This window comes from Python bivittatus, unplaced genomic scaffold (genome assembly GCF_059951505.1).
Source record: "Python bivittatus isolate LINGU-HERP-01145 unplaced genomic scaffold, Pbiv_v1 ctg000700_np1212, whole genome shotgun sequence".
NCBI lineage: Eukaryota > Metazoa > Chordata > Lepidosauria > Squamata > Pythonidae > Python > Python bivittatus.
In genome coordinates this window covers 24,597,810-24,623,247 of record NW_028277098.1, presented here as the reverse complement: position 1 = coordinate 24,623,247, position 25,438 = coordinate 24,597,810, and the positions used below count along the sequence as shown (strand labels likewise).

General features: G+C 40.1%; 1 protein-coding gene and 1 long non-coding RNA gene across 2 annotated transcripts in view; one reads left to right on the top strand and one right to left on the bottom strand.

Annotated features, from left to right (window-relative positions):
• Positions 1-10,749, bottom strand: part of SNX7 (sorting nexin 7) — a 53,780-nt gene extending 43,031 nt beyond the window's left edge. Inside the window, exon 1 of the mRNA XM_088153162.1 lies at positions 10,507-10,749. Coding sequence (XP_088009288.1) covers positions 10,507-10,701 — 195 coding nt within the window. The 5' untranslated portion in view covers positions 10,702-10,749. The remainder of the gene's footprint in view (positions 1-10,506) is intronic.
• On the top strand, positions 10,163-24,597 carry LOC148214151 (uncharacterized). The gene is made up of 5 exons (XR_015798324.1): positions 10,163-10,286; positions 11,009-11,242; positions 12,713-12,808; positions 22,994-23,067; positions 24,483-24,597. It is a non-coding gene; the product is annotated as an uncharacterized LOC148214151 (long non-coding RNA).
• Positions 24,598-25,438: the final 841 nt, after the last annotated feature.

The following is a 25,438-nucleotide window of genomic DNA, read 5'->3' as shown; positions in this document are numbered from 1 at the left end:
ACCTTTATATTACAGATTATTAGGTTTATGTGTTCCAGAAGTGCAAAAAAGCCCTCCAAACCTATAATTGATAACTAATAATATAATCTCTTAACTATTTTTGAGACTAATGCTTTAAAGGCAAGCAGATAATAAGCAGTTGACAATTTATGGGGAAGTTAGCCCAAAGTGTACTTAAAGCTAACATACAAAGCAATCAAGTATAATGTGTATTTATCACATTATCCAATTCACTGAGAGAAAGGCAAGGAGCTCAGAGAGCAGCAGGGGAAATAGGGCAAGTTTTCAAGAAGTAAACCACCCTACACAGTGTTTAGCTACAGGAGATGGCACAAAGAGAATCAGAGAGACTCTTGCCACCACAAAGAAAGCCAGCATTTTGGAGGCTGCTTGCCACAGCAAAGAGGGAAGGAAATGTATTATACAGTGCATTCGGAAGCCCCTTCACTTTTTTCAATTTTGTTATGTTGCAGCCTGATACTACAATTGTTCAAATTCATTTTTTTCCTCATTAATCCCATAATGACAAAGTGAAAACAGAATTTTAGAAATGTCTGTAAATGTATGAAAAAGGAAAAACTGAAATATCACATTGTCATAAGTATTCAGACCCTTTGCAACAACACTTGAAACTTGGCTCAGGTGCCTCCCATTTCTCTTGATCGTTGCTGAGCTGTTTCTACACCTTGATTGGAGTCCACCTGTGGTAAATTAAATTGATTGGGCATGATTTGGAAAGGCACACACCTCTCTGTAGAAGGCCTCACAGGTGACAATGTCTACTGTGTCAGAGCAAAAGCCATGAGGTCAAAGGAACTGCCTGTGGGGCTCAGAGATGGGATTATTGCAAGGCACAGATCTGGGGAAGGCTACAAAAAAATTTCTGCTGTACTGAAGGTTCCCAAGAGCACAGCGGCCTCCATAATTCTCAAATGGAAGACGTTTGGCACAACCAGGACTCTTCCAAGAGCTGGTCGCCCGGCCAAACTGAGCAATCGGGGGAGAAGAGCCTTAGTAAGAGAGGTGACCAAGAACCCAATGGTCACTCTGACTGAGCTCCTGAGATCCTGTGTGGAGATGGGACAAAGTGCCAGAAGGACAACCATCACTGCAGCCCTCCACTGATCTGGGATTTATGGCAGAGTGGCTAGATAGAAGCCTCTCCTCAGTGCAAAACATATGAAAGCCCGCTTGGAGTTTGCAAAAAAGCACCTGAAGGACTCTCAGACTGTGAGGAACAAGATTATCTGATCTGATGAAACAAAGATTGAACTGTTTGGCCTCAATTCTAAACATTATGTCTAGAGGAAACCAGGCACCGCTCATCACCTGCCCAATACCATCCCAACAGTGAAGCATGGTGGTGGCAGCATCATGCTGTGGGGGTGTTTTTCAGCAGCAGGGACTGGGAGACTGGTCAGAGTTGAGGGAAAGCTGAATGGAGCAAAGTACAGAGATATCCTCAATGAAAACCTGTTCCACAGAGCTCAGGACCTCAGACTGGGCCGAAGGTTCACCTTCCAACATGACAACGATCCTGAGCACACAGCCAAGGCAACAAAGGAATGGCTTAGGGACAACTCTGTGAATGTCCTAGAGTGGCCCAGCCAGAGCCCTGACTTGAACCCTATTGAACATCTCTGGAGAGACCTGAAAATGGCTGTCCACCGATGGTCCCCATCCAACCTGATTGAGCTTGAGAGGATTTGCAAAGAATGGCAGAAAATCCCCCAATCCAGGTGTGCAAAGCTTGTTGTGTCATACCAAAAAAGACTCGAGGCTGTAATTGCTGCCAAAGGTGCTTCAACAAAGTACTGAGTAAAGAGTGTGAATACTCATGCCAATGTGATATTTCAGTTTTTCCTTTTTAATAAATGTACAGACATTTCTAAAATTCTGTTTTCACTTTGTCATTATGGGGTACTGAGTGTAGATTAATGAGAGAAAAAAATGAATTTGAACGATTGTAGTATCAGGCTGCAACATAACAAAATTGAAAAAAGTGAAGGGGGTCTGAATACTTTCCGAATGCACTGTATGTAGCATTCACACATATATGCACTAAGGGATACCTTTTGCACAGGTACCAATTCACTTGGACCTGAAGAATAAAATAGCATGTCTCTGCACTGAAAAGAGAAGTAAAAGAGAAAATTGATTTGCAGCTTGTGCACAGTGTTCTCAAAGATCAGGGTTAGATGGATTCTCAAATAGTTGGTAGGGAAAGAAAAGTAGGCAGTCCTTATCAGTAACTGTTTTGACAATGCTCTTTGGCTGGGTTTGGTCAGTGTGGTCCTTGGCTCCTGAAACCACAGTTCTCCTAGAGCTGGGGACTCAAGACTAATTTAAAGGGTGGGAAGTAATAAACCAATCCTTTGTCTGATCCTGGATCCAGCTGAAGCTAGCTGACTCCTTCAGGCTGAGAAACCCAAGTCAGCAGATCTCCCTCAGGGACCCAAGAAAACTAGGCTTCCAAAGTTTAAGAAGGAAATGTACTGGAGGGCTTATTTCGGCTTCTATAAGGTCCAGCAACCTTCTTAAAGCAGCACTACAAGTCCAACTCAGCGGATGATCCTCTTCTTGCTTGGGGATGATACTGGCTGGTTCGAGTCCTGTTCATGGGGTGAGCTATACATGGGTTCAGATGGCTCAAAGAGTTTTCTCTCAGGGATAAACCAAAGTCTGGCAAATGAAAGAAAATCTCTTCTGCATTTCTTCTGAGTGACTTCAGATATGCATGGAGATAGAAAGAAGAGAAGAGCAACAGAGGCAAAAGTATTGCTAGTACAGATAATCCTACCTGGAAAAAATGAGGAATCAAAGTTGTGGTCAATATTAAGGAAAAAGAGACACAACAAGATAAAAAAGGCTTAGGGTAAGGATTGGGCCAATTATTGGGTTGGGTTAATGGGCTTTTTCCCCCCCCCTTGGACTGAATAAAAGAAATACCAAAAAGATGATGATCCTAAATTTTCCAGGTTCCTTCTGATTATCAAAACAGGCTGTAAGGAAGAGTAATTGAAAAGCAATTGCTTACTGGTCTGATTAACAGAAGGAATGGCTCAGGAAGAGTTCAGGGCTCTGAGATTACCTTATACAGATAACATTTTGCTACATATGCCACAGTTCTACCAAAACCTAGTAATCAGTGAGGCAAATAGAAAGAATTGAGAGGAAAGATTATCCATGGGGACTTATTAATATAATTTTTATTCCCTCGCTACTAATATTCTGGGGTCCTTTTCCCAACTAGATATCCCTGCCAGACTAGTGTTCTGCAGAACAGAATGGTTATCCTGCAATCAGTGTCTTTGACCTCTTGGCTTGCAAATTCAGTATTCAGCAACACTGCACCAAATTGAGGATAAAATGTAGAGGGGCAAATCATGAACCTAGGAGGGAAATGCTGGAGGAACAAAGGAAACTTTTCTTTCCATGATTTTTGTTATTCTAAAATCACAATTTGGGGAAAGTTCTTTTAGCAGCCTTGAAAGCAGCATCTTGAACTGTCTGGAAGGAGCTTATAACTTTCCAGAGAGCATTGTTTCCAGAAACTTCCTTAAATCAATTTAATTTAGGATCCAAGCCAGACTTCTGTAATTATTGTCACCAATAACACTGAGCATGCATACATCACACTTCATCATCATTACTTACATAACTTTATCTCAGACCACACACACAGAGTATTTGAGCAGGTTATCACATTATTGTATTCTCATATCTTGTAGATGCGTGAAAGAATGTGGATTGTCTAAATGGCAGAAATGAGATATGAACTGGGACCTGCTCTTCTCACAGCCCACACCCTTAACTACAGTACAATACACCAGCTCCCAGGAGGTCATTTGGGTAATTACCTTCTACTGATTTCAAAACAGGTAATCTGATGCAACTACAAACATGTTTTTTTTCCCTAGATACAGAATAGAAAGGATCCAGGAAAATGAGTCCGAACTTCCATGCCCAACAGGAACAAGAGATGCCCCACATTATTATCTGCTAAGACTCCATTCAAAGTTTTTGTGCTCCAGGGGCATCATTATGCCACACAACCAGGCATTTTCTAAAATATATGTACTTCGCGTTTATATTTTGAGTAATAATCTGAATTATTAAACTTGACAGTTTTAAGATTCTCATTTTTCACCACTTAGGGAGCTGTTTTATTTCCACTGAGCAAGCTGCAAGGAATGATATATGAAGTCAATTTGTTTCCAGGTATTTGTGTGCTAAGAAAATAATGTTTTGGTTAGGCAGCAAACTTTGCAGATGAATACATGGAGCAGTATGACAACAAGGGAATTTCCTTCCTATTAATATAGATTTTGCAGGAACACTTCTATTAATGTTTGCAAAATCTGGAGACAACAATAAGCTGTCTTTAAAATAAGCAATACAAGCATTTGAGTGGTATTTCAAGGCTTTGTTGACTAAATTTTTTGGAGCTAGTGAAGTAAGCAAGCTGTGTTCATAGAGGCTTGGAACTAAACACACAATTGATTGGGGAGCTGGCAAACTGATCTGAGAAAGTGTTGGTACTTAACTGTGAAAAAAGCTGAAAAGCTTTAAATGAAGGCGAACCTTAGACTGTGGTGATTTAATATGATATCAATTCCAAATGGCTGCATGAAACATTACAAGCTGAAGCATTTACTTTCCCCACTCTATTGTCTCTATGAGGAAAAAATGAAGCCCCACGTTCCAGGACTCACTGTTAACCACATATAACATATAATCATTCCTAAAGCTAAACCAGAATATCAGAAAATGGAGGAGGAGGATATTTATGATTAATTTTGCCCTTGCTCATAACTTCCCTTTTCCACCAAATCCTCAGTGATCCCAATGCCGCTTTCCATTTTGCAAAACACTAGGCATATGGTGTTTTGTTTCTATATCCCTACCAGAGGAAGCATGCAGAAGAGAGGAAATTTTAGGGGGCAAGTAGTGGGTGGAAAGTTGTTGTTGGGATTATTACTGCTACTATTACTAGTATTTTGCTTTTCTGCCTGATCTCAGGAAACTGTGCAGGATGGGCCATGGTTAGTATGTGGATAGGAGACCACCAGAAAATCCCTGGGCCGTACGAAAGACTGGGAAGTTAAAAAAAAACAACTCCCCAAAGAATGGAATAGAAATCACCTCCATACTGCTGCCAAGAAAACACTGTGGATGTGTTTAATATAGTCATCAGGAATCACACCTGGCTTTCACCTTTTTCCTTCCTGAAGGAGCTTGAAGTTCTATATGAAACAATAATCTCAAACAGTCAACAACAGAACCTTCTACCGTAAAACAAGACATTAACAACAATGAATTCAGCACCCTTGTTTTCACTCACTTCCCTGCTTTAAATAACCTCCACCCAGACTGGTGACTTGTCAGTTTTTAGGAGATGTTTGTACTTTTTCCTAACCAACTTTATGAAAAGAGAAAACAAAACAAAAAGATTCACCACAGCTATTTACTTACACGCTGCACTATTTAACCAAAATTTTCAGTGTATTTAATATCAACAGTTTTACTAGACCCGAGTCCAATCTGTGTCAAGAGGTTTCCAAACAAGGCAGACAGTTCCCACAAAGGCACCAATGCACAGCTTCTGAAGCAAGCAAGATGGACTTCTAGGGAGCGATCTCTGGCTTTGATAGCTGTTTGGACAGCTACATAGAACAGGTTCCACCTCCTGCTATATATGAATTTTCTAGTTCCACTGAAACATTACTGGGTTAACAAGTTATTTGCTAGACTGTTTACTGATTCACAGGGTGTGAATCATGGACAGAAACGTTTCTTATGAACATTAATAGTATAAATGATTTAACTGGAGTATGCACTACGATAATCCCCAGATATTCTGGACTTCAGTGCCTTTCAGTCCAATAGTGCAAAATCTTGGAATGGAACTATGCTACCTACCTTTCCAAGCCACATACATATATTTGGGAGATTACTGAACTATAGTGATCTCTAAGCCTCCAGGACTAGTTTGCACAACACACTACAACAGGATTAGGCAAAAGTGGGATTGGATCATTTGTAGTTTAACGTGTTGTGTGACTGTCCTCAATTCAAACTTGGCAGAAGCTACCTAAACACTTGCCTAGCTAGATAAAGATCTTTACTGCATATTAGAAAAAGGTCATTTCAAGCAGTTGATTGCCCTATGTCAACATGAGAATGCAGTCCCCTCTTAAACCTACTGCAGTTTCAATTTGGCATTTCTTTTTTCCACTTTCCCACAGCTTAATGGATACCTTGCTTTATGCTAGAGATACTCAGGTGTTGACATAATCAACATTTGCACACTGGGAATAGTAATAAATTCCCATTGGGCTGGGAATAGTAATAAATTTGGGGAAGGTGATGAGTTGGTAATGGGAAAGAAAATAGGCAAGGGAGAACTGATGACGCTATCCCTTTACATCAACCCACCTTTCTCAGACATGAATAAATATTGTTCCACTTATCTTGCCCAAAGCCCAATTGAGAAACATTTGTTTTAAACAACTTTAGATATAGTACATTCAAGTATAAAAATATTGACTTTTAGTGTTTACTCAAAAAAGATGGAGGAAAAGATGAAGATGATCCTATACACAGAATGGAAATATTATTTCTTGATTAACTGGGTTTATTTTTAAACATTAGGAAATGTACAAATCATAAATGATTCATTAATGCCTTTTAGGCTCATATTCAATAGCAAATCTAGCACTTATGTCTAAGATGCTGACATTTAGATTCTTTGTTCCATAAATTTCTGTCATACACATAACTGAGCATAGAGTTTCAAGAATGAAAAAAGTCCGTTGTCTTGTACAGCTGCTCTATGAATATTATTTTACTTAATTTTTAGGAAAACAGCAGGGTTGAATGTTTGGCCTCATGAACAGCTGACTTCAAACCAGGAACCAGAACACTGTTATAGTGTAGTAAAGTTTTACATTACAGATCAATCATGGAAATAATTCATCTTTGATGTATTCAAGATATCACCATCTGATTACTAAACCCTCACAAACCCAATCTGAGTTTCTAATAGATTAGAAATTCTGTATCAGTGAGGGAAGACCTGTGGCCTTCCAGATATTGCTGACCTACAGCTCCTAGCATTCTTTGCAATTGTCATGCTGGCTGTGGCTCCTGTGAGTTGAAATTTAACAACATCTATAGAATTATGGATTCCCTGTCCCATATATATATATATAGAACTTCTTGCATCAAGTTTCATTGACATTAGTGGAGCTTATTTCTGAGTAGATATTTCTAGAACTGAATGTATAAACCATAAGAGTGCTATTTTTGAACTGGTTCCTTATATTTGTGATATGGCCCTTTTATCACTACTCTAAAACATATATGGGTTAAGTTAAAGACTACACTATAAATGAGAAGTAACTTCTCTAGAGAAGGCTCCAATGCTGGGAAAGGTGGAAGGAAAGAGAAAAAGAGGATGACCTGAAGACCTGAAAGACCAGTTTAGGGACACATCATCATGGAGAAAATCTATCTATGTGGTCATTAAGAGTTGACACCAACTTGATGGCACATCATCATAATCAACCATAGCAGAATGTAAGAATTTGTTCCGAGATATTGTTTTCTCCCTGCAAGATGAAGTGAGGCCAAAGGGCTATTCATGGTGACAGTGGATGTTCTGAAGGTTTGTAACATCTGAACTACCTCACACTTGACATTCACTAGAGCTGCAGGATGGACAGGTATACTGAATATATCTGTTTTGCACAATCCCAAGGAAGACTGTGTCTGTGTGTGTGTGTGTGTGTGTGTGTACACAGCATCATATGACAAACTGCAGAGAAGTTGTGAGACATCAGGCCAGGTGGCACAACTCACAGAATTCAACATAGTTTGTTTCACCTGTTTGACTACTTTTCTCACACTTCTGCTAATGTGATGCACCAACCACAAAGAAGGCACCTGTATCAACATGCCTGATTTTTCAACTGATAAAGAGATCTGTGAAAACAGCAGAGAAGATTCTTGTGCACTGGCAGCTAATTCTTTTTAGTAGCAGAGAAAACATTTAGAAATAGAACTAGAGAGCTATTTAAGTTGCATGTGACCATCAGTTCCAATTATGACCCTTCACTGTGATCTTTGATCTCCTAATAATGGAAAAGGAAAACTGCCAACACTCAGATTGCACTGCAAACCTGTTTTCTCCAGTTTTCTCTCACTCAACAAACTGAGGCCTTCTGTCTCAGCCACTATCAGCATGCTACCAACTATGAGGGAAAGAGAGAAACTAAATTGGCCCTTTATCCCTTCACCCACCAAGTCATGTAGCTAGTACAATGCAAAACAAAAACAAAAAACCAAGCCCTGATTTTTTCCCAACTAATTCTCATTCAATTTGATGAAAGAGAATTTGCTTTTGAAATTATTTCAGAAGAGAAGAAAATTCAAAAATATATGGTGTTCTTGCACTTATCTGATGGCCAAGGAATATTTGCACTTAACTGATGGCCAAGGAGTTTGTGAAAGTCCTGTCTTTCACTGTACAATCATCTCTTCAGATGCCTGCAGCCTTTCTGGTTTCTACAGCTTTCATTAAATCTCAAGAGAAAATATTATAAAGGAGCTCCTTCAGTGTACCCCCTTCCCTACCCCCAGACTGGGAATTAAAGGCAGTTAGAAAGGCTTCAGGGGGACATATACCAACACCTGCAGTTAGCAACCCATCGCCCCTCCAAGCATAACTCTCAAAACCTCACAAAGAGAAATGTGAAAGAGATTCTCAAGCACTCTGAGAATAAGGTAGAAAAACAGAAACCTCTTTCACAGAAGAACACTTTTGAGAATTGCTAGGTCTATTTCAGCACAGCAGTAGTTATATCGATGAGTGTCTTCAAAGCTCTGAGGTATCACCGATAAAAAGTTGGATGGGGGCAGAAGCTCTAGCAATCTTGGCGAAGGCAGAACTCCCTTAAGTCTCCCCAATTCCACCTGCCACCTCTGGCAACAGTTCATAGTCAGCATATCTCCCAAATTTTCTGGCAGCAGGGGAAAAGCAAATTTGATTCCATTGTCCTGGGCTTCAAAACAGGCAAAAACAGCACAAGATATTTCTGCTTCCCATAAAGCTCAGCACAACATGAGGGAAGGAAAGAGGGCAGGTGTTTTATGATGTCAAGTTTCATTTCAGAACAAACCATACCCTTCCAGGGAGTTTTTCCTACAACAAAGATCCCTGCAATATAAGGTATTTGTTCTGTACTATATTTCTCTGTGCTTGGAAAAGGGGCCAGTGGTGACCACAAATTATGCCTTGCTAAGTGCAACAAATTGTAATTTGTGGAACTTGTCTTTCCTGCCACAATAGCAATCCAAATGACAAATCTGGACCAAATTCTTGAACAGTTCCAGAATTACACAGCCACTGGCAAGACCCAAATCTCTCTCTTGGCCTATTATATTGTGCCTCATTATGGAGGTAATCTTGTTCCCAGAAAAAGCAAGAAGAGACATTAGCTACCTACAGCAACAGCCTCAAAACGCTCAGCTCCACACATGAATCGGGCCTACTTCATCCCCAGGCCCTCTCTCTAATCTGCAAAGCATGAAAACACAGCATCAAGATACAGTACCGATATAGAGCATGGCCCAATGTTATTCCATGACAGGAACCAGCAGCAACCACATGAAATGTGGCAAATATCCACAGTATACCTGTGGCAGATGTCATCCTTCTGCTTTGACAGGTGAGACCCAGCTTGCTGCCCTTTACAGGTGGTGGATTACAATCCATAGCATCCCCAGCCAAAATGGTGGCACTTGCTGGGAATAATGGGAAGTACAGTCTAACGGAAAACTTTACCTTAGGGAAAACGGTTTGAGGCCTTATTTTTTCCGGGCTGCACAAACAATACCTTGATGGAAAGGAACAGGGGAGGACTTTCCTAGAGACAGACACCACCTCATCCCAAGTCCACTCCAACTGGTCCTGCTTCTTCTGTGCAACTCGGAAGCACTTCATGCAGCCACAGACCCAACTGCCCGGCCCGAGTTGCCCACTGTCTATCCTATCCCCTTGCTTGCTACCCAATCACGGTGGTTCATCCGAGGGCGCTTGTCAGGGAAGCTCGAACCGTGCTTTGCAAACTTCTGCTCGCAGGAGGACCGGGAGGAACTCCCCGCTCGAAGGCCGCTGAGGGCAGAGTCGCAAGGTCCCTTCTCGTTCCTCGCCCTGGATTATCGCCGCCACCAGCACACCCGGGACAAGCGAAAGCGAGATGAGCGCAGCTCGAGAGCAAAGGGTAGCAAGGCAAGGGGCGAGGGCTCCCCAGGCGCTGCGGGACCCCTGTCTCTCCCGCGGGTCGCGTAAAATGGAGGGAAGGCAGGCAGGCGGGCGGGCGAGAGAGGCTGCTCCCTCCTACGGTGGAGGGAATCTGCCCTTACCCCTAGCGCCCCACGGGGAAAGCTGAGGGCTGCCAGGCTCTCTGGGAGCAGCAGGCAGCGGGCTCCCCATTCCTATACCTTGCTGAATACTTCCAGGTCCTCATCGTCGTCGAACTCCAGCAGCTCCGGGGAGGCCGGCAGAAGCAGGGGCCGCGCTGAGTCCGCGGGGGGCGCTGGTGGCTCGGCGAAGGCGGGGGCTGCAGCCGCCTCACCACCAGGGGGAGGGGAGGAGAGCGGCCGCGGCGACTGTGGCGCGCCCCGCTCGCCCTCCATCCTTCCCTCGCTTGTGTGTGGAGCGCCCCGCTCGGGAGGCGGACGATCCCGGGCTTATGCTCCTCCTCTCGGCGCGGTCATTGGTCGCCGGAGCTCTTGGCCGCCCCCTTGCTTGCACCGCGCAGGGGCGGAGCGGAACGCGAGGCGGAGTGCGCTGGAAGCGGCGGGACGTGGGAAGAGCGGCGGGAGGGATGCTGCGCGGGGCTGCTTGGCGAAGGTGGCCGAGGCGCCAGGGCTTCGCGCGAACCCGGCGCTGGTTTCGGCGCCGGTTTTCAGTATCACAGTCCTCCGTCCCCCCCCCCCCCAGCTCCGTCCCGTGAGTGTGAAAGGAAGGAGAGGCGCGGGGAGCAGGTGGCCATCCTCGACAGACGTTCTGCTTAAAGCCCTCGGCTGCAAAGGTTGCCACAGTTCCTCCCTCAAGCAAGCCTTTCGTGCCCGAGCCTTGCAACAGGTGCGAGGTAGCGAGGGAGAAAGAGGCATTTGGAGACCCCAGCTTTGTTGCTGAAGAGCAGCTCAGCGTAATCCATAGGAAATGATGCTGGTAGGTTAACAACGTTTGAACAAATGCGCCCAGATCAAAATAAGCAAACTCTGGGGTGTTAGCGGACTCCGATGCTTAGATTTGGAGGGAGAGTATTGTGCTAGATACAGCTTCAAGTGTAGTTCCACCTGGTGGTTAAGGTAGGCCTTTAGTAATCAGACTCTTAAGACAGATGATTGGGCCTCTGATCTCTTCCTTACATACACAATGTGCTACAAAATACACATCTGGCATTTTGCATCAAATTTTCACAACAAGTCACCCATTGGGGGAGATGGGCGGCATACAAATTTGAAAATAAATAAATAAATAAATAAAATAGGGTTTTGTTTAATATATGTTGATGTTCAAACTAAGTTCTCTCAGGGCAGTTTGCAATGTATTTAAATCCCTGGATTAAACTCTCAACTATTAAAACCTGTGACACTTAAATGGTAAAAGAATGAAAGCAACAGCCAGAGTTGTTAAACAATTTCTAAGCAATGTATATGTTTAAGATTATAAGATAATGCCTGGGGAAACAAAAGTCTTTGTCCCAGAAGAGAGCAAAACGATGCTCAGGCATATCTCATTAGCAAGGGCATTCCAGGGTTGGGGGCTGTTACTTTACTGAAAAAGCTAGCTAGTCCCTCACCTTAGAATAGTAGGCAACCCAAACAGGTCTTCCAAAAATTATTTTTAGAGTACAGAGAAAAACATGAGAAATTCCTTTGGATACTGTGATCCTACCCTATGGTTTTCAGCAAAAAATCTCTCTAATCAAGCCTTAATATTATTTAATGGTTGTTCTGCCTTAAGTGTCAGACTCAGCATTCCACTACAGCTCTTTTAATATGTGTAGCACTGATGTTAATGGATGTAACCATCTCCTTCACAGCCATTAAAATCTCTGGCATCTAGCTAAGCCAGGGTGCGACCTGATCCGGAGAGATCCTAGGATTCCGTACAAGGATTAGACATTCAGGGAATCCTCTATTAGAATATGTGATCACCAAGCTTTAGCAGGCTGTTAGAACATCTGAAAATCACAACTCTTTTTACCTTTACAATTTTTGCCATGCCTTACGGTCTATCTGCTATTTCATCATTCTATATAACCAGCCTCTGGTTCAAACTGAAAGGATCTTCATTTGCATTCCTAAGGTAGACAAGTCGGACACTTTAGTTTGTCCTTGTTATGAAAAATAAACTTACTTGGACTGTAGAAAAAATAACTGGAATAGTACGAGTTAAACCGCTGTTAAAGGCCATTAAATGGGATTAGTTTCATCTCATGAGTACAGATCAATGGTTAATCCACTCTGCCGTACAGTAACAGAGATTCATGAAATGCGAATCTCCTAAGAAGTCTGTATGACCCAGTGTGATGTAGTGGTTAGAAGACTGAACTAAGGTTTAGGAATTCTAGATTAAAATACACTCTTGGTCACTGAAGTTTACTGTCACTCTCTCTTCCCAACCACTTTACAGTGTTGCTATTGTGGGAAAAAAATGGAGGAGAAAATGCTATGCCTAATGTTTTCAGCTTCTGGAGGAAAGGCAAGATATATGCTGCTTTACAATTGTGTAAGTCTCTATTTGTTTTGATGTTTTTACTCTGTTTTTATGATGCAAACTGCTAGGAGTTCTTTTTGTTGAATCTAGGGGTATATAAATACAATAAAGAAATAAAATCAAACAAATGCTTTTATAGAGCTAAGCCTTGGCTTTATGTTAATTTCTATGTAATCTTAATTGTTTTTATGCAATTCATTGCAGATACCAGATAGGGAGATTAGTTCCCTGGTTGCTGCCTGCTTCTACCAGGCATGCCTGACCCTCACATCAAAGGCTTGCTTTCCCTGATTCTAAGCGATGGGCTGAAAATGAAAAACACCCATTTTTGCATTGTGGGAGTTCCTGACATTTTAAAACCCTCTCTGGAGAGCTCGGGCCTTGGTTTATGCTGTCTGTGGCATTTTTGAATAAACAAAACATCCGTCCTATCGGGTTTAAATCTATAACGGTATCAGCATGATGGCCAGCACAAACTTTCCATTTTCCCCCACAAATATTGCACATTCATTTTAAAAGCAGTGGCATTTATGTAGCTGCTAGTGTCGAACACAGTTATTTATTTCTTCATATCTCTGGCAGGATTGTTCTGTTTGATGTAACTGGCCTCAAAGTACGAGTGCCCTGCCAAACATGATCCATGATACCACTTTGGATTGAAGATCAGGGAGAAGGGAACACTTGAATTGAATCCAGCACCCCTTTTACGCCAGACAGAGATGATAATAAAAGCAGTGCAAATGTACTTCTAGGTACTTAAAGCAGGCTCCTTCCACATGGCCCTTTTCCATTCACAGATTGGGCAAGAGTCCTCAGTATTCTATCACATTTTAATTAAAGCTTTCTTCAAGTTGAGCTCAGTTCCTTGTGACCAGGTGGGCATATCCAGATTGTTTTCTTGGGCACCAGGTGCTTTCCCACTGCAGCCTTCCTTTTTCTGTTTAGCTATAAGCCTGGCCTTTCCTGGTGGTTTCGCATTCAGGTAATATGCAGATGGTTTAAAAGACTCTACTGGCTAACATGAATCTTTTGAACGCTACTGAATTGACCTGGGTGTAAGTCTAATGGGGTATGTAAAGACTAACGTCTCTGCAACCACAGAATTTATGGGGAAATTCTGACTGGGAACGCAAGCTAGAATTGGCAGGAAAAAATATGTCACAATTTTTTCACATACACATGGCCCAAATTTAATAAGAGAGAATTTGGAGATACCAAAAGGGGGTTCAGAAATGACAAGAAGCTCTTAGGCTTCAAATTGCCCTGCTGTGTTTTTACTAATTGCACACTATGCTCCAATAAACACACATAGAGGCTGCTAAGAACATAAACAGTTACTGCCAACAGATAGTGGTCCATCTTATTCAGCATTCAGATGATATGGGTTGAAAATAATGAGGGAATATCTCTTCTGGCCCTTTTTCAGATAGTAATATTGTATTGCCACCTCCTCCAACAATAAAGTCAGCCTCTAAATGCCATCAAAAGAAATTTGGAAGAAATTCTCAAACATCCTGGGCATAAAGTAGAAAAGCAGAAGCCTCTTTTGTAGGAGACGGAAACGGTTTTACAATTTTTGTAACAAGAAAAATTGCAAGGCCAATTTAAGCACAATACTACAGTATAAAGAACCAGGAACCTTTTGCATGTAAAACACACTTAGCTGCTGAGCTGCAACCATCCTCATATTCACATCTGAACAACAAAATTGTGGTATCTCCTGTCAATTCACACTGAAAATGCCGTGGGATAAAACCAGGGGGGCAGAACATCATCCTGCTTCTTACATGTTGCTGAATATGCTTCTCAATCCCATTTCACAGAGTTTGAGCCCAAACGCATCTCATTTTATTACAAAGAATAGAATATGTATTTCTAGCTAGAAACGCTATATATATATTTTTAAAAATGCTTTACAAAATCACTAAGGTCTTTTCTATTAAACACAAACTATGGTCTGCAATATAATTTCCCCAGCTACCCATTGGCTGTGCTGGTACAGAATCATGGGATATGTAGTTTAATCTCTGGATGGAACTAAACTTGGGTGAATATGTAGTGCTTTAAAATCACCAATTTGTATGATTATTTTTGTGATGCTTTTGCTATTCCTGTACAAATCATTTCAGGAAAAAAATTAAAAAGGAAAAGGAAAAACAATAACAAGCATTTATAACCCAGGAGATTTAGGATAAACTCTGTATTTCTTACTGAGGAAAAGACAGAACACTTTCCCCAACAATTTCACATTCACTTGTTTCTGGCAATTTATATTAACTAGAAAATATATGTGGACATTTAACCTGTCAGTTCTTATTTCAGTCACTTTTAACTCAGTAACCCAGGCATCAGCTGTTTTCTAGCTGCACGGTCCCTCTCCCAGAGAAGCAAACCCATTTCGGAAAGCACATTTTTCCTGATCATTGAAATAAAATTGAGGGTGACTCATGCAAAGCTACTTTTTAGGCCATCCCTACCTTTCTTTTTTGTATTTTGCAAACTTTGCACATGAAATAACTTATGCACAAAACTTTTTGGTATGATTTTGGCATGATGATTTTTGGAAGACTTGCTCCTTCCCAACAGCTAATGTGTGTGTGTGTGTGTGTGTGTGTATAATCGTGTCCTATTCTCGGAGACTACCTAGACCAGTCCCTGCAGCTTTCTTGGCATGGTTTTTCAGAAGTGGTTTACCATTGCCTCCTTCGTAGGGCTGAGAGAAAGTGACTGGCCCAAGGCCACCCAGCTGGCTTTGTGCCTAGGCAGGGCTAGAACTCAGGGTCTCCAGGTTTCTGGTCTGATGCCTTAACCACTACACCAAAATGGCTCTCATTACTGAAAGACAATTCATATTGGAATGGATCTTTCAAATGACTATAGATTCCATTAACTTTACTTCCACGTTTCTTGGAAGTAAAGTTAATCCTCCTATTCACCATGGTCCACCTGGGTGGAATCTGGAATTTGAAGAGAAATCTTCCTGTTGCAAAAAGCAAAGATTGCTGAACAGCACCAGAAGAAAGAATGTGTCCTTAAATGGCTGTATTAGCTACAGGAATGAGCAATGGCTATAGTCAGTCTGAAGCTCCTAATCAATGGAGGTCTCTTTGGAGGCATTTTGAAAACCGTGTTCTTTAAATCCACTCGTAAAATCTCCTGTTACTGCTATTTATCTCATTGCACACACATCCAGAGGGGGGGGGGGACTGATTTCCCATCCACTTTCAAAGAGAGGAGTGAAAAGATGGGAAATAGCCTTAAAATAATGGCATGCTTATTACACATTTTAGATTCCTACGAATCCCAGAATGCTTGGAGAAGTCTGAAACCTGAGAGTTATTTCCCCAACTTATCCTGACTCTTCATTTCTAGTGAAGTTGATGGTGTTCAAGTTCCTTCTTATTTTCCACTCATTTATCTTAAACTCAGTGGCAGCAGTAGGGAAGAGGGAGGGACAATGAATCTATTTCTTTGTTCACTGGCTGAGAAGAAAACAGAACTGCTCAGCACAGCTATTTTTTAAATAGTCTATGATCTTGCAAACCCATTTCTAGAGAAGCTTGCTAGTGAGAGGGAGGTGGGAGAGAAATTAAGTGGAATTATCACTTGAAACAGAATAATAGGAAGATTTCAGCTAATTTTTGTGCAGGTGTTGCATTTTTTCAAATAGAAAATGATGGAAAGCTTGCAGCTTTTTTTAAAATAAAAGGGAAGATGGATTGAATGGTGGGTGGGTGAAATAAAAGCAAGTAACATTCAAGTTACTTTGAATGTTTTTTGTGCACAATATGAAAATGGTGATATGTTAAAAAAAAACTTTCTATCTGTCTAGTAAATATGTTAAAAAAAACTATCTGTCTAGTAAAAGTTGAGGTTTATACCCTGTAAATTGTTTCTAGACTGAGAGTTTATAAAAAAGTTCAGGACTCTCCCACCATAATTTGTTAATATTAAACTTCTGCTTCTAAGAAATATTCTCTAGCTACATTGCTTTGTTTTGTGCTGATTACACTTCAGAGTTTTTATTTTCTTCCATATTTGACCTTTTGGATTTTCAGTTTGAAAATCATTGCAACTGTGATGGCTATGAAGAAAAATAAATCTAAAATCCATATTAAGACACTACATTTTCAAGACTGGAACTAATATTATTTGCTTATTTCTTGTTCCCAGAAAGTCTTGGGAGGGTTTTTGGTGTACCTTAACACCGCTTCTGCACCTGAGGAGGCCTAATTTGCAGGTCTGCAGATTATTTCCAGTTCCTTCTGAGACCCCTGAGGTATCTTTAATACCAGCAATATTTCCTTCCCACATCTTTTTTCTACATTTTTTAAATATTTCCTGGTGAAGAAGACTTCTCAACTTGAAAATTTGCACATTGAATTGGCCAAATCATTACCTTATTTTCGTATAGGCTTAAAGTGACAGCATGTTCTCAGTTCAGTTTTTAAAAATGCTGTTTTATGCAGAAATCATGCTGTCCGTGAAGAATGTCTTTTAATAGCTTTATGGTTTGTAAATCTGATCTGGTAGTTAGACTTCCTACTTACTTCAACCATAATTATTTAAATGCTTTACAGAGGCACTGCCAGGGTTGAGGACATCCTGGAAATTGCCTTCTGGGTACCCCCAGGCCACTGTTGTCTCTCCTCTCCCCATTTCACAGCCTGGTTTCTCATCATATTTTGAAAATTAAAAAGGTCCTCTGTGTTCCATTTCACACGATGCTCCATATGGGCATAAATTCCTTTTTGATTAAATATCCTTTGCATCTCCCTCCCCCAACATATTCTCAGCCAAAGTTATCCTTCCTTCCAAATTTTCATAGACTTTCAGGATTGTGAGAAACAATGATGGACGCCTTATCTGCCTGGAGCATTGCTATAATAATAAACCCCATTTTTTAGATATTTAAAAAGAAAACAAAAGGAAAAGTTGTTGCAACGACCTCTGGGCCCTCGGAAGTATGGGGATCCTGGACCTGCAATCCACTGGTTTATCCTTAGGGTTATTTTTATGATTTACATCTCATTTATCCCTTCTGCCTGAGATTGCTTCCAGTAATTAAATTAAAATAACTTGGAAAACAGTTCTAAAACAAGGAAGTTATAAAAATATGGCAAAAACGGTACCCTTTAAAAAGAAATCACAAAGCAATAATCAAGTCAGATCCATCACTTCTTCAAAAGTTAATCCTGAAAACTAACCTGATCTGACCCTCCTGCCTGATGTTCTACACAATCAGTGGGCCTTTCATTTATTTCTTAAAGGTTAAGAAGATGCCCATTGATAAACTTCTCCTGAAAGGTTGCTTCACAAGGTCTTGTAATCTTGACTGATTGCAATGTCCATTCAAGAACTTGCTTTTGGGTCTTTTTCTCTCTCTTAACTTTACTCTTTGAAGCTATAAAGCTAAGAGCCTTTTTTAAAAATCAAGGACAAGCATCAGCAAAACTTTAACTTGGCAAACTGCCCTAATGTATTTCTAGTAAGCTTTGTGTATTGAGATGCAGTTAATGATGGACATTGGAGCTTGCCAGCAGCTGACTTCCTCTGATTGCAAGATTTAGAACAAGAGTGGTTATATTCTATGCTGTTTGTATAATTAATTTTGGAAATTAATTATACAACCTCCCAGACTGGCTCCAGTACTTTTGCTGTCGAAAATTAATAGAAGACCAAGATCAAAAAGAGATAATCATGTCCTACATACAGTTTGAAATCATATGTGCTTTTATTTTGTATTAAGTGTCATTACTTTGATGGAGTTTATTTCTGAGAAAACGCGTAGATAAGACTGCAACATCTTATATTGGATATCGAGCATAAGTTGACTAAAGTGGCATCAAAAGCAATTTAAAAATATTGCTTTATTATACATGCTTATTCAGATGCAAGGGACTCTGCATTCACTGACGTTTTTATTCTCAATGTAAATGTACAAAGGATTGCAGTTGTAATAAGTGGAACAATTTTATTATGCTATCCCTCTGCAATCTAGACTTGCCCATCAACCAATCCATTTCTGATCCCCTTTAAGTAGTCAAAATGCCCAAGTGGGATTTACTACCTCTGATTCAACTTATAGTACTGGATGCACAAAGTTAGCTACCAAACAAGAACCATTTGCCACATTCTTGTTTTTTCCTTCCAAGTCACCCCAGAACTGGAGCTAGGTAGTCCCCCACTGACAATAAAATTATAGACTGAAATATAATATGAAGCAGAAGTGGAGAATGACATGACTTTGGCTGAATTTCATCCCCATTTCAGCTGTTTTATTAGATGAAGTTACTAGGTATGCTTTTATCAAAGGGATGGATGAAATTACAATGAAATTACAAAGTGTGAGGCTTTATTTATTTTATTTGGAGTAATTTTTGATTCCCCCTCTGCTTAATGAGTGCTAGAGGCAATATACAAATGAAACAATGAAAAGCCTTTAATATATAAACAAGCTTATCTTTAAAACCCCCACAATGCAATAATATTGGGAATTAACAAAAAAAAAAAAGTGTGAGCAGTTTTAATAAAATATTAAGAGGACCATAAGGAGGGGGCTAGCCAAACTTCTGGGGGGGGGGAATTGGGTTGCTACTGAAAAGGCCCTATCATAATCTCTGTGCTCTAGGAGATGGGATTTATAAGAGACTGTCTGATACTGAAAACACATTTTAGGAATGTTCATTGGAAATACTTGCATACAGACATGCCACATTTCCCTTTTTCTATTTAGTTATTATATATGCATCCTGTTTTTCTTCCAGAAGCTACGGGCAAAGTATATGGGTTATCTCATTTAATCCATCAACAATCCTGTGGGTAGATTAGACTGAGCCCATCTTCATTAGTTATTTACACCGTCTCCAAATGACCTGGCAATCTCCATGCTACTCCCGTCTCATTTCCAGGCCCGATATATTCCACTGTTTTCCATACCACCGAAGCACAGGAGAACAAAAGCAAGTGAGAGCAATTTATCATTATGCCTACAGCTCTTGCTATTGCTGGAACAAAGATTGCATTCTGTTAATTTTGATACACTGAAACACGGTGTGAGCCACAGTGATTAAGCTACTGTAAGTTTCATGGAAGAATGGAGGATAGAACCCAAGTTTACTTGATTGAAATAAAAGACTATATCTACTGCCCTTAGATCTCTTTGGCATCATTCACGTGTAAGGATTTCTGTGTGTCACTCATTCTACAGACAGCTTTCAGTGGTTAAAATCACAATGCTAGCATGAATCAGAACATGTTGGGATTCTGAGCGTTTTGAGACATATAATACAGAATCGAGACCAGAATAAGATGATTTCTTGCCTGAAGTAGAAGACATGATGAAAAGTACCCCATTCTCATAAGATAAAGTTAATCAGATTGGCAATTGAAGCTTTCAAGGACACTGGTAATGGGAACGCTTTCCCCCTGGCACCAACAACCTCTTGCTTGGGGGTGCAGACCAGGATACAAGGTATTCATAGTGCCATTCTATAACAGCTCAGTATCACTTCTACCATCTTCTCCCTCATTCTGCCTACTGGTAAGGTTAAATTTAGACAAGGAAAAGTCTGTACTTGCAATCAGACATCCCACCTTTTATAGGGTTTCCAACCCAATCATACAGAGGATATTTTGTTGGAAATGCAGATCTAAAACCATTAACTTTTTGCACATTGTAACCTGTTGACTACTAGCGGTATAAGGAGTAGAGATAGCAAGTGAGGGACTCCCTTTTTCTACTTCTCTTTTGACTTCTACTTTCCTCTGGTTGGAAGATGTTCTCTTTAAGCTTGCTTCCTACTGAAAGGATACTATAGAGGAAATTCAGAAATATATGCTTTGTATGGGAGCATATAACTTCTTTAATAAACTTTTTCCTTTTGGACTTAAAACAGCTGTCTCTGGATATTCCTAATCAGTTTGGTTCTACTTCATCTACTTCTAGCATTTACCCCCTTTTGGCATCTTCATTAACTTCACAGCTTGTATTAAGCCATAGTTTGTTGAACTATGATTGACTGACTAATCCTCAGTTGGCTGGGTTTATTCAACAACCTAAACCATTATCCACGAATTACAAGCCGCCATGCTGGTTTCATACATGGTGCTGACCCAGATATAAACAAATCATAATATGTCCCACCTGTGCATGAACCCAGTCACATACATATTATCAAACAGCCCTAAGCTGCTTCTGAACTTGATAGGAGATACAGCTTAATGATGTAACATGACAAGTCAGACAATGGATACAATACAGTATGCGACAGGATCCTGAAGAGTACCCTGTATCTTCATTAATATGGAGACTACCTTTTGAAATAGTTTGAGAACTGCAGAGTTGAATGAATTCCAGTTTTGACTGGATGATTCTACTATTCTTATCTCTGAAGACTGAATTTTTCTGCTCCTCTGCTCTAATGCATTTCATCTATAGCATAACACTTAAGACAGCAAATGGGTATCTACAGTGTCACAGCCCTCATCCAATCCTGCAGGATTTATAGCTACTGTATTTGATTTTTTAGCCCCGCAGGAAGCCCTCTTCTCTTCAAATGAATTCAACAATACATGCTGGAAAAAAGGTTTTTTCTGGGAAGTGTTTGGTGCCCCCAAACTGGAAAGAATAGGATAAAGTTCTAAAATATTTGACAGTCTTTTTTACTTGATGCCACAGTTGTATTACTAGATTTTTATTCATAATCCAGATTTTATGTGTGTGGGGGTGGGTGAGGGAGAGCAACACTTGAATTTTCTCATGCAAAATCTTTGAAAATAGTCTTTCACCATCATCTTTCTTATCCTGCAACAGTGTACTTGGATAGTTTTATGTCTCATAGCTTTGGGGGGAAAAGTATTGCTGTGAGTAGAAACACGTTATAAAATATTTGTGTTAGGATACATTCTTATGTAAATTATGTTGGCCGAGGGGATTTATAAATAAGGGCATTAATGTTCATCACAGCAAGCTCTCAGAATGATTTGTCAAAAAGACAAAACCAATTCATCCCTGTGTTTCAAATTACTTTTTAAATAATCCATATAGGAATGGATCTGTTCTCATGACTCCTTTTCTGGCATGTGAGGTTCAAGATTGCAAGTAGCAATTTGGTTAGGTAACTTTAGATTCTGGATTTAACCGCTGAAAGCGAGGTGCTCTGTTTAGATGATAATATGTATTAATTGACTTATTTGAAAACATGGAGAGCCAGCTCTGCTGCTTATTCTGCTGAATGCTCTGGACATTTGCCTAAAAACACTGATGTGCTGGCATCAGTGACTTCAAGTAATTTGGCCAGAGTTCCTCTACTGTCCCTGGTTTTGGAGATAGGCTATAGCGCAATGGAAGCACCCGCCCCGCATCCACCCTGATTTGGATCCTGTTATCTTCATTTAAGTTGTTTGCCTGAGAGAATGTGGCATGACAGAAAATGTTGCAGTGTTGGCTCCTGCTCCAGCTGGTAATATAAGAATTGAATCCTAGTCAAATAAAACTTTTTTGTTGACTTCCCCCAAAATGATAAGTCAAAGTGAAAGATGTGGGCTAGATCTTTGTCCCACAGTGAGCGAAAATGAGAGAAGAGTGAAAGTGTTCAGCTGAAGCTAATCTCAGTGTGGTTTAGTCTCTCATGTGAATGTGTCCCTTGACTATTCACTACATTAAAGGAGGCACAGAAATAAATGATGGAGCTAATAGCTTCTCATTGATTTTTTTTTAATGATGAGCAAGTTTATTACACAGAAGAAATGCATTCAATGCTTTTCTTGTATTATACTAAGCAAGAGTAATCATTTATTAATCACTGGTCTCTTCATCTATGAAGGAAGGTATTAAAAGCCTATTTGACTGGGAAACAAAGTTCTCTGCATCCTGAACTTGAGGTACAGATTTGATAATATATTCTTCATTTTATCCTCCCTGTGCATCTGCTGATTAAGCTCCTATCTTGCACCTTAATCTGACCCAGCTTTACCTTTACTTGAACGCAGGGACTAGTTTATACAACCAACAGAAGGAGGACATATGGTTTTTCCTGGGTTATATCACCTCAGACTATGAGTGAGTGATTGTTTATCTGAATTGTTCTTGCAATTCAGGTGTGCCACCTTGAGCTCCTGGGGGAAAGCAGAATATAAATCTAACAACAAGTACAACAAAATCAAACAAATCAAAATCTTTTCTTACAATCATAGATCAGAAAACAACCGCAACAGTTAACCAGCCCAGTCCTGATGATGGCATGAGGAAGATACTGGTATCTTAAAAGGTAGGGCAAGAAATACATGCCACTGGCTAAAATAAAGTCTCCTTGAAATCAAGCCTGACTTTTAGTGACTTCATGGACACAGCCTTTTAGTTTTGTCAGCAGAATTATAAAGTGGTTTGCCATTGTCTTTTTCTGGGTGTTTTTCAATGTCCCAATCAAGCCAAAAGCTAAGTGGGGCCCCCTAAAACCTGCTAACTGGAGTCAACCCAGCTTACTTTCCAATATCAGCCACGACTGGCCGGATGTTGCTAGATGCTCCTAGCCACCTACTAGGATACTTACTGACAAATCAGAACTTCCTAAATCCATATCCTCGCCCCCAAAGCAGAGGGAGAGGTTAAGCACAGTGGCTGCTTTGGAGAGTAATAGCACATTTGTTTCGGGTAATGGCTCATTTAATCCTAAATATGAATTCTTAAAACTCTAGCTTTAGAATGAGATGGAAAGATGGAATAGGGAAATCAGCAATGGGCAGGGGAATATTCTTTTGTTGAGCTCCCCTTGGCTCCTCTGGGAATAATCCTTTGGTTTCTTGTGAGCAGAATTCCCCATGCCTTATTTCCCATTAGCTTCAGAGATAACCCTGGGTGCCCTGCAGGTATCAACACATAACTCTGTGCTGGGCTGCCTTCTATTCCTTTAGAATCCATGGTTTTCTATAGTGGCGCAGCTGTGGTTTTATTATTGCTTTGTGATGTTTTAATATTCATTTGAATATTATTGCACATTAGAAACTCTATTATAACTGTTACTAAGGACATGAGCCCCTCCAAGTGTCATTTATTTTATCAGATCACAGCTGCAGCATGACAAAAAGCCTTGGGCCGCCACAGTGGGAAAGCTAAGGGAATCAGCATCTTGAAAAATTGTGGAGAAAAATCTTTAAAAGAAAAAAAAAAAGGTTTTGCAAGCATTTCAGCACAGCTATAAACACCCTTGGGTTTGTTTCCCTGCATCTGACTTGCTCCCTCTTGTTTATTTTTAATTGCCAAAGGGTTTTCCAAATTGGTTAGTAGAAATAAAGAATGCTGATACAATTTTCAAGTGTTTCAAGAATGTTTTCAATATATGATGAAAAGCTCTGCCAAACAAAGAACTTCTTAAAAGATGTTGGAAATTTGCTTTTCTTTGTTCAGACCTGGTGCAATTATATTTTCAATGTGGTTACTGTTCCAGTTACTCCCTCATTCCTCCCCACTCAAAGAAGAATGTAGAGTTGGAAAGAATACAGGGAAAAAAGGGTCTAAAATTATGGTGGAATTGGAAGTTCTCCTTATAATGAAAGACTAAAGATTGGCTTTTGTTTCTGGTTAATTGGAAAAAAATAATAACAAAGATGGGACATGATAGTACCTCGTTTTGAAAATGAAGTATATCTGTTTTTGAGTGCTATTGAAAAGCCTTTTCTACCTCAGGGACAAACCGGAATGATGCTATTCAGCCAGTATAGAACTGCTTGAATTTTAAAAGTAAAATAGATATTGAGAGAGGAGCAATCTGGATGAGGAACCTGGATGAGGAAGATGGCTCCAGTCCTGATTTCATTCTCTGGAACAGTGATTTTGCACCTGCTATTTGTGCTGAAACAAAAGAACCATTAATGTGAATGTAAGTTTTGTTTCTCTGCCAACAGCCAGTATACAAACCTTGATCCAGAGGAGTTTCTCCACCAGTTCCCAACCCAGACTGAGTGCCCTGATGCCTACTATTTTCTTTAATATAACAGACATACATTTATGAATTGCATTAATGCCATCATCTTTAATTTGACTGTTAGTTGTGTTGTTGTTGCAATCTGATAAAATTGCAAGAGCCCAACAATCTGTCCCCTGTGTGATTTAGACTGTTTTGTGCAGATCTCTATTGTAAAAGTTTTAGTTTGTGATTTTCTACAATGAGCGACACAGGTAGTATGTTTCGTATCAGTCTACAGTAGAATGTCTACTGTAGTCATTTAGACATTCATTTCATTTTCCTAATATTAGAGATATATAATTTTCTTTTTCCTTGCTGGAAGATGGAATTGGACTATTGTGCATTTTTGAATTCTTCCCACTTCTAGGACTGAAGTGCTATAATCATTTGTGATGCATTTCAGTCTTTCATTTTAAAGAGGAGAAATATACAAATGTTCCATTTTCAAATTGTCTTTTTCAGAGAATCAGGTTGATTTAGATAAGGTGTGTATCGTATTTCATCATTTAGAGTAACAGAAAGGAATTTAATTGTGATATATATGATATCACATTTCAAATATTCAATATACAAGGAGTATTTTACAATCTCATAACAGCCCTACAATCTGTACAGCATCTGGTAAGACTCATATTCTAAATGAGCATCTTTTGCTCTTCATGCCAGTTCATCTAAT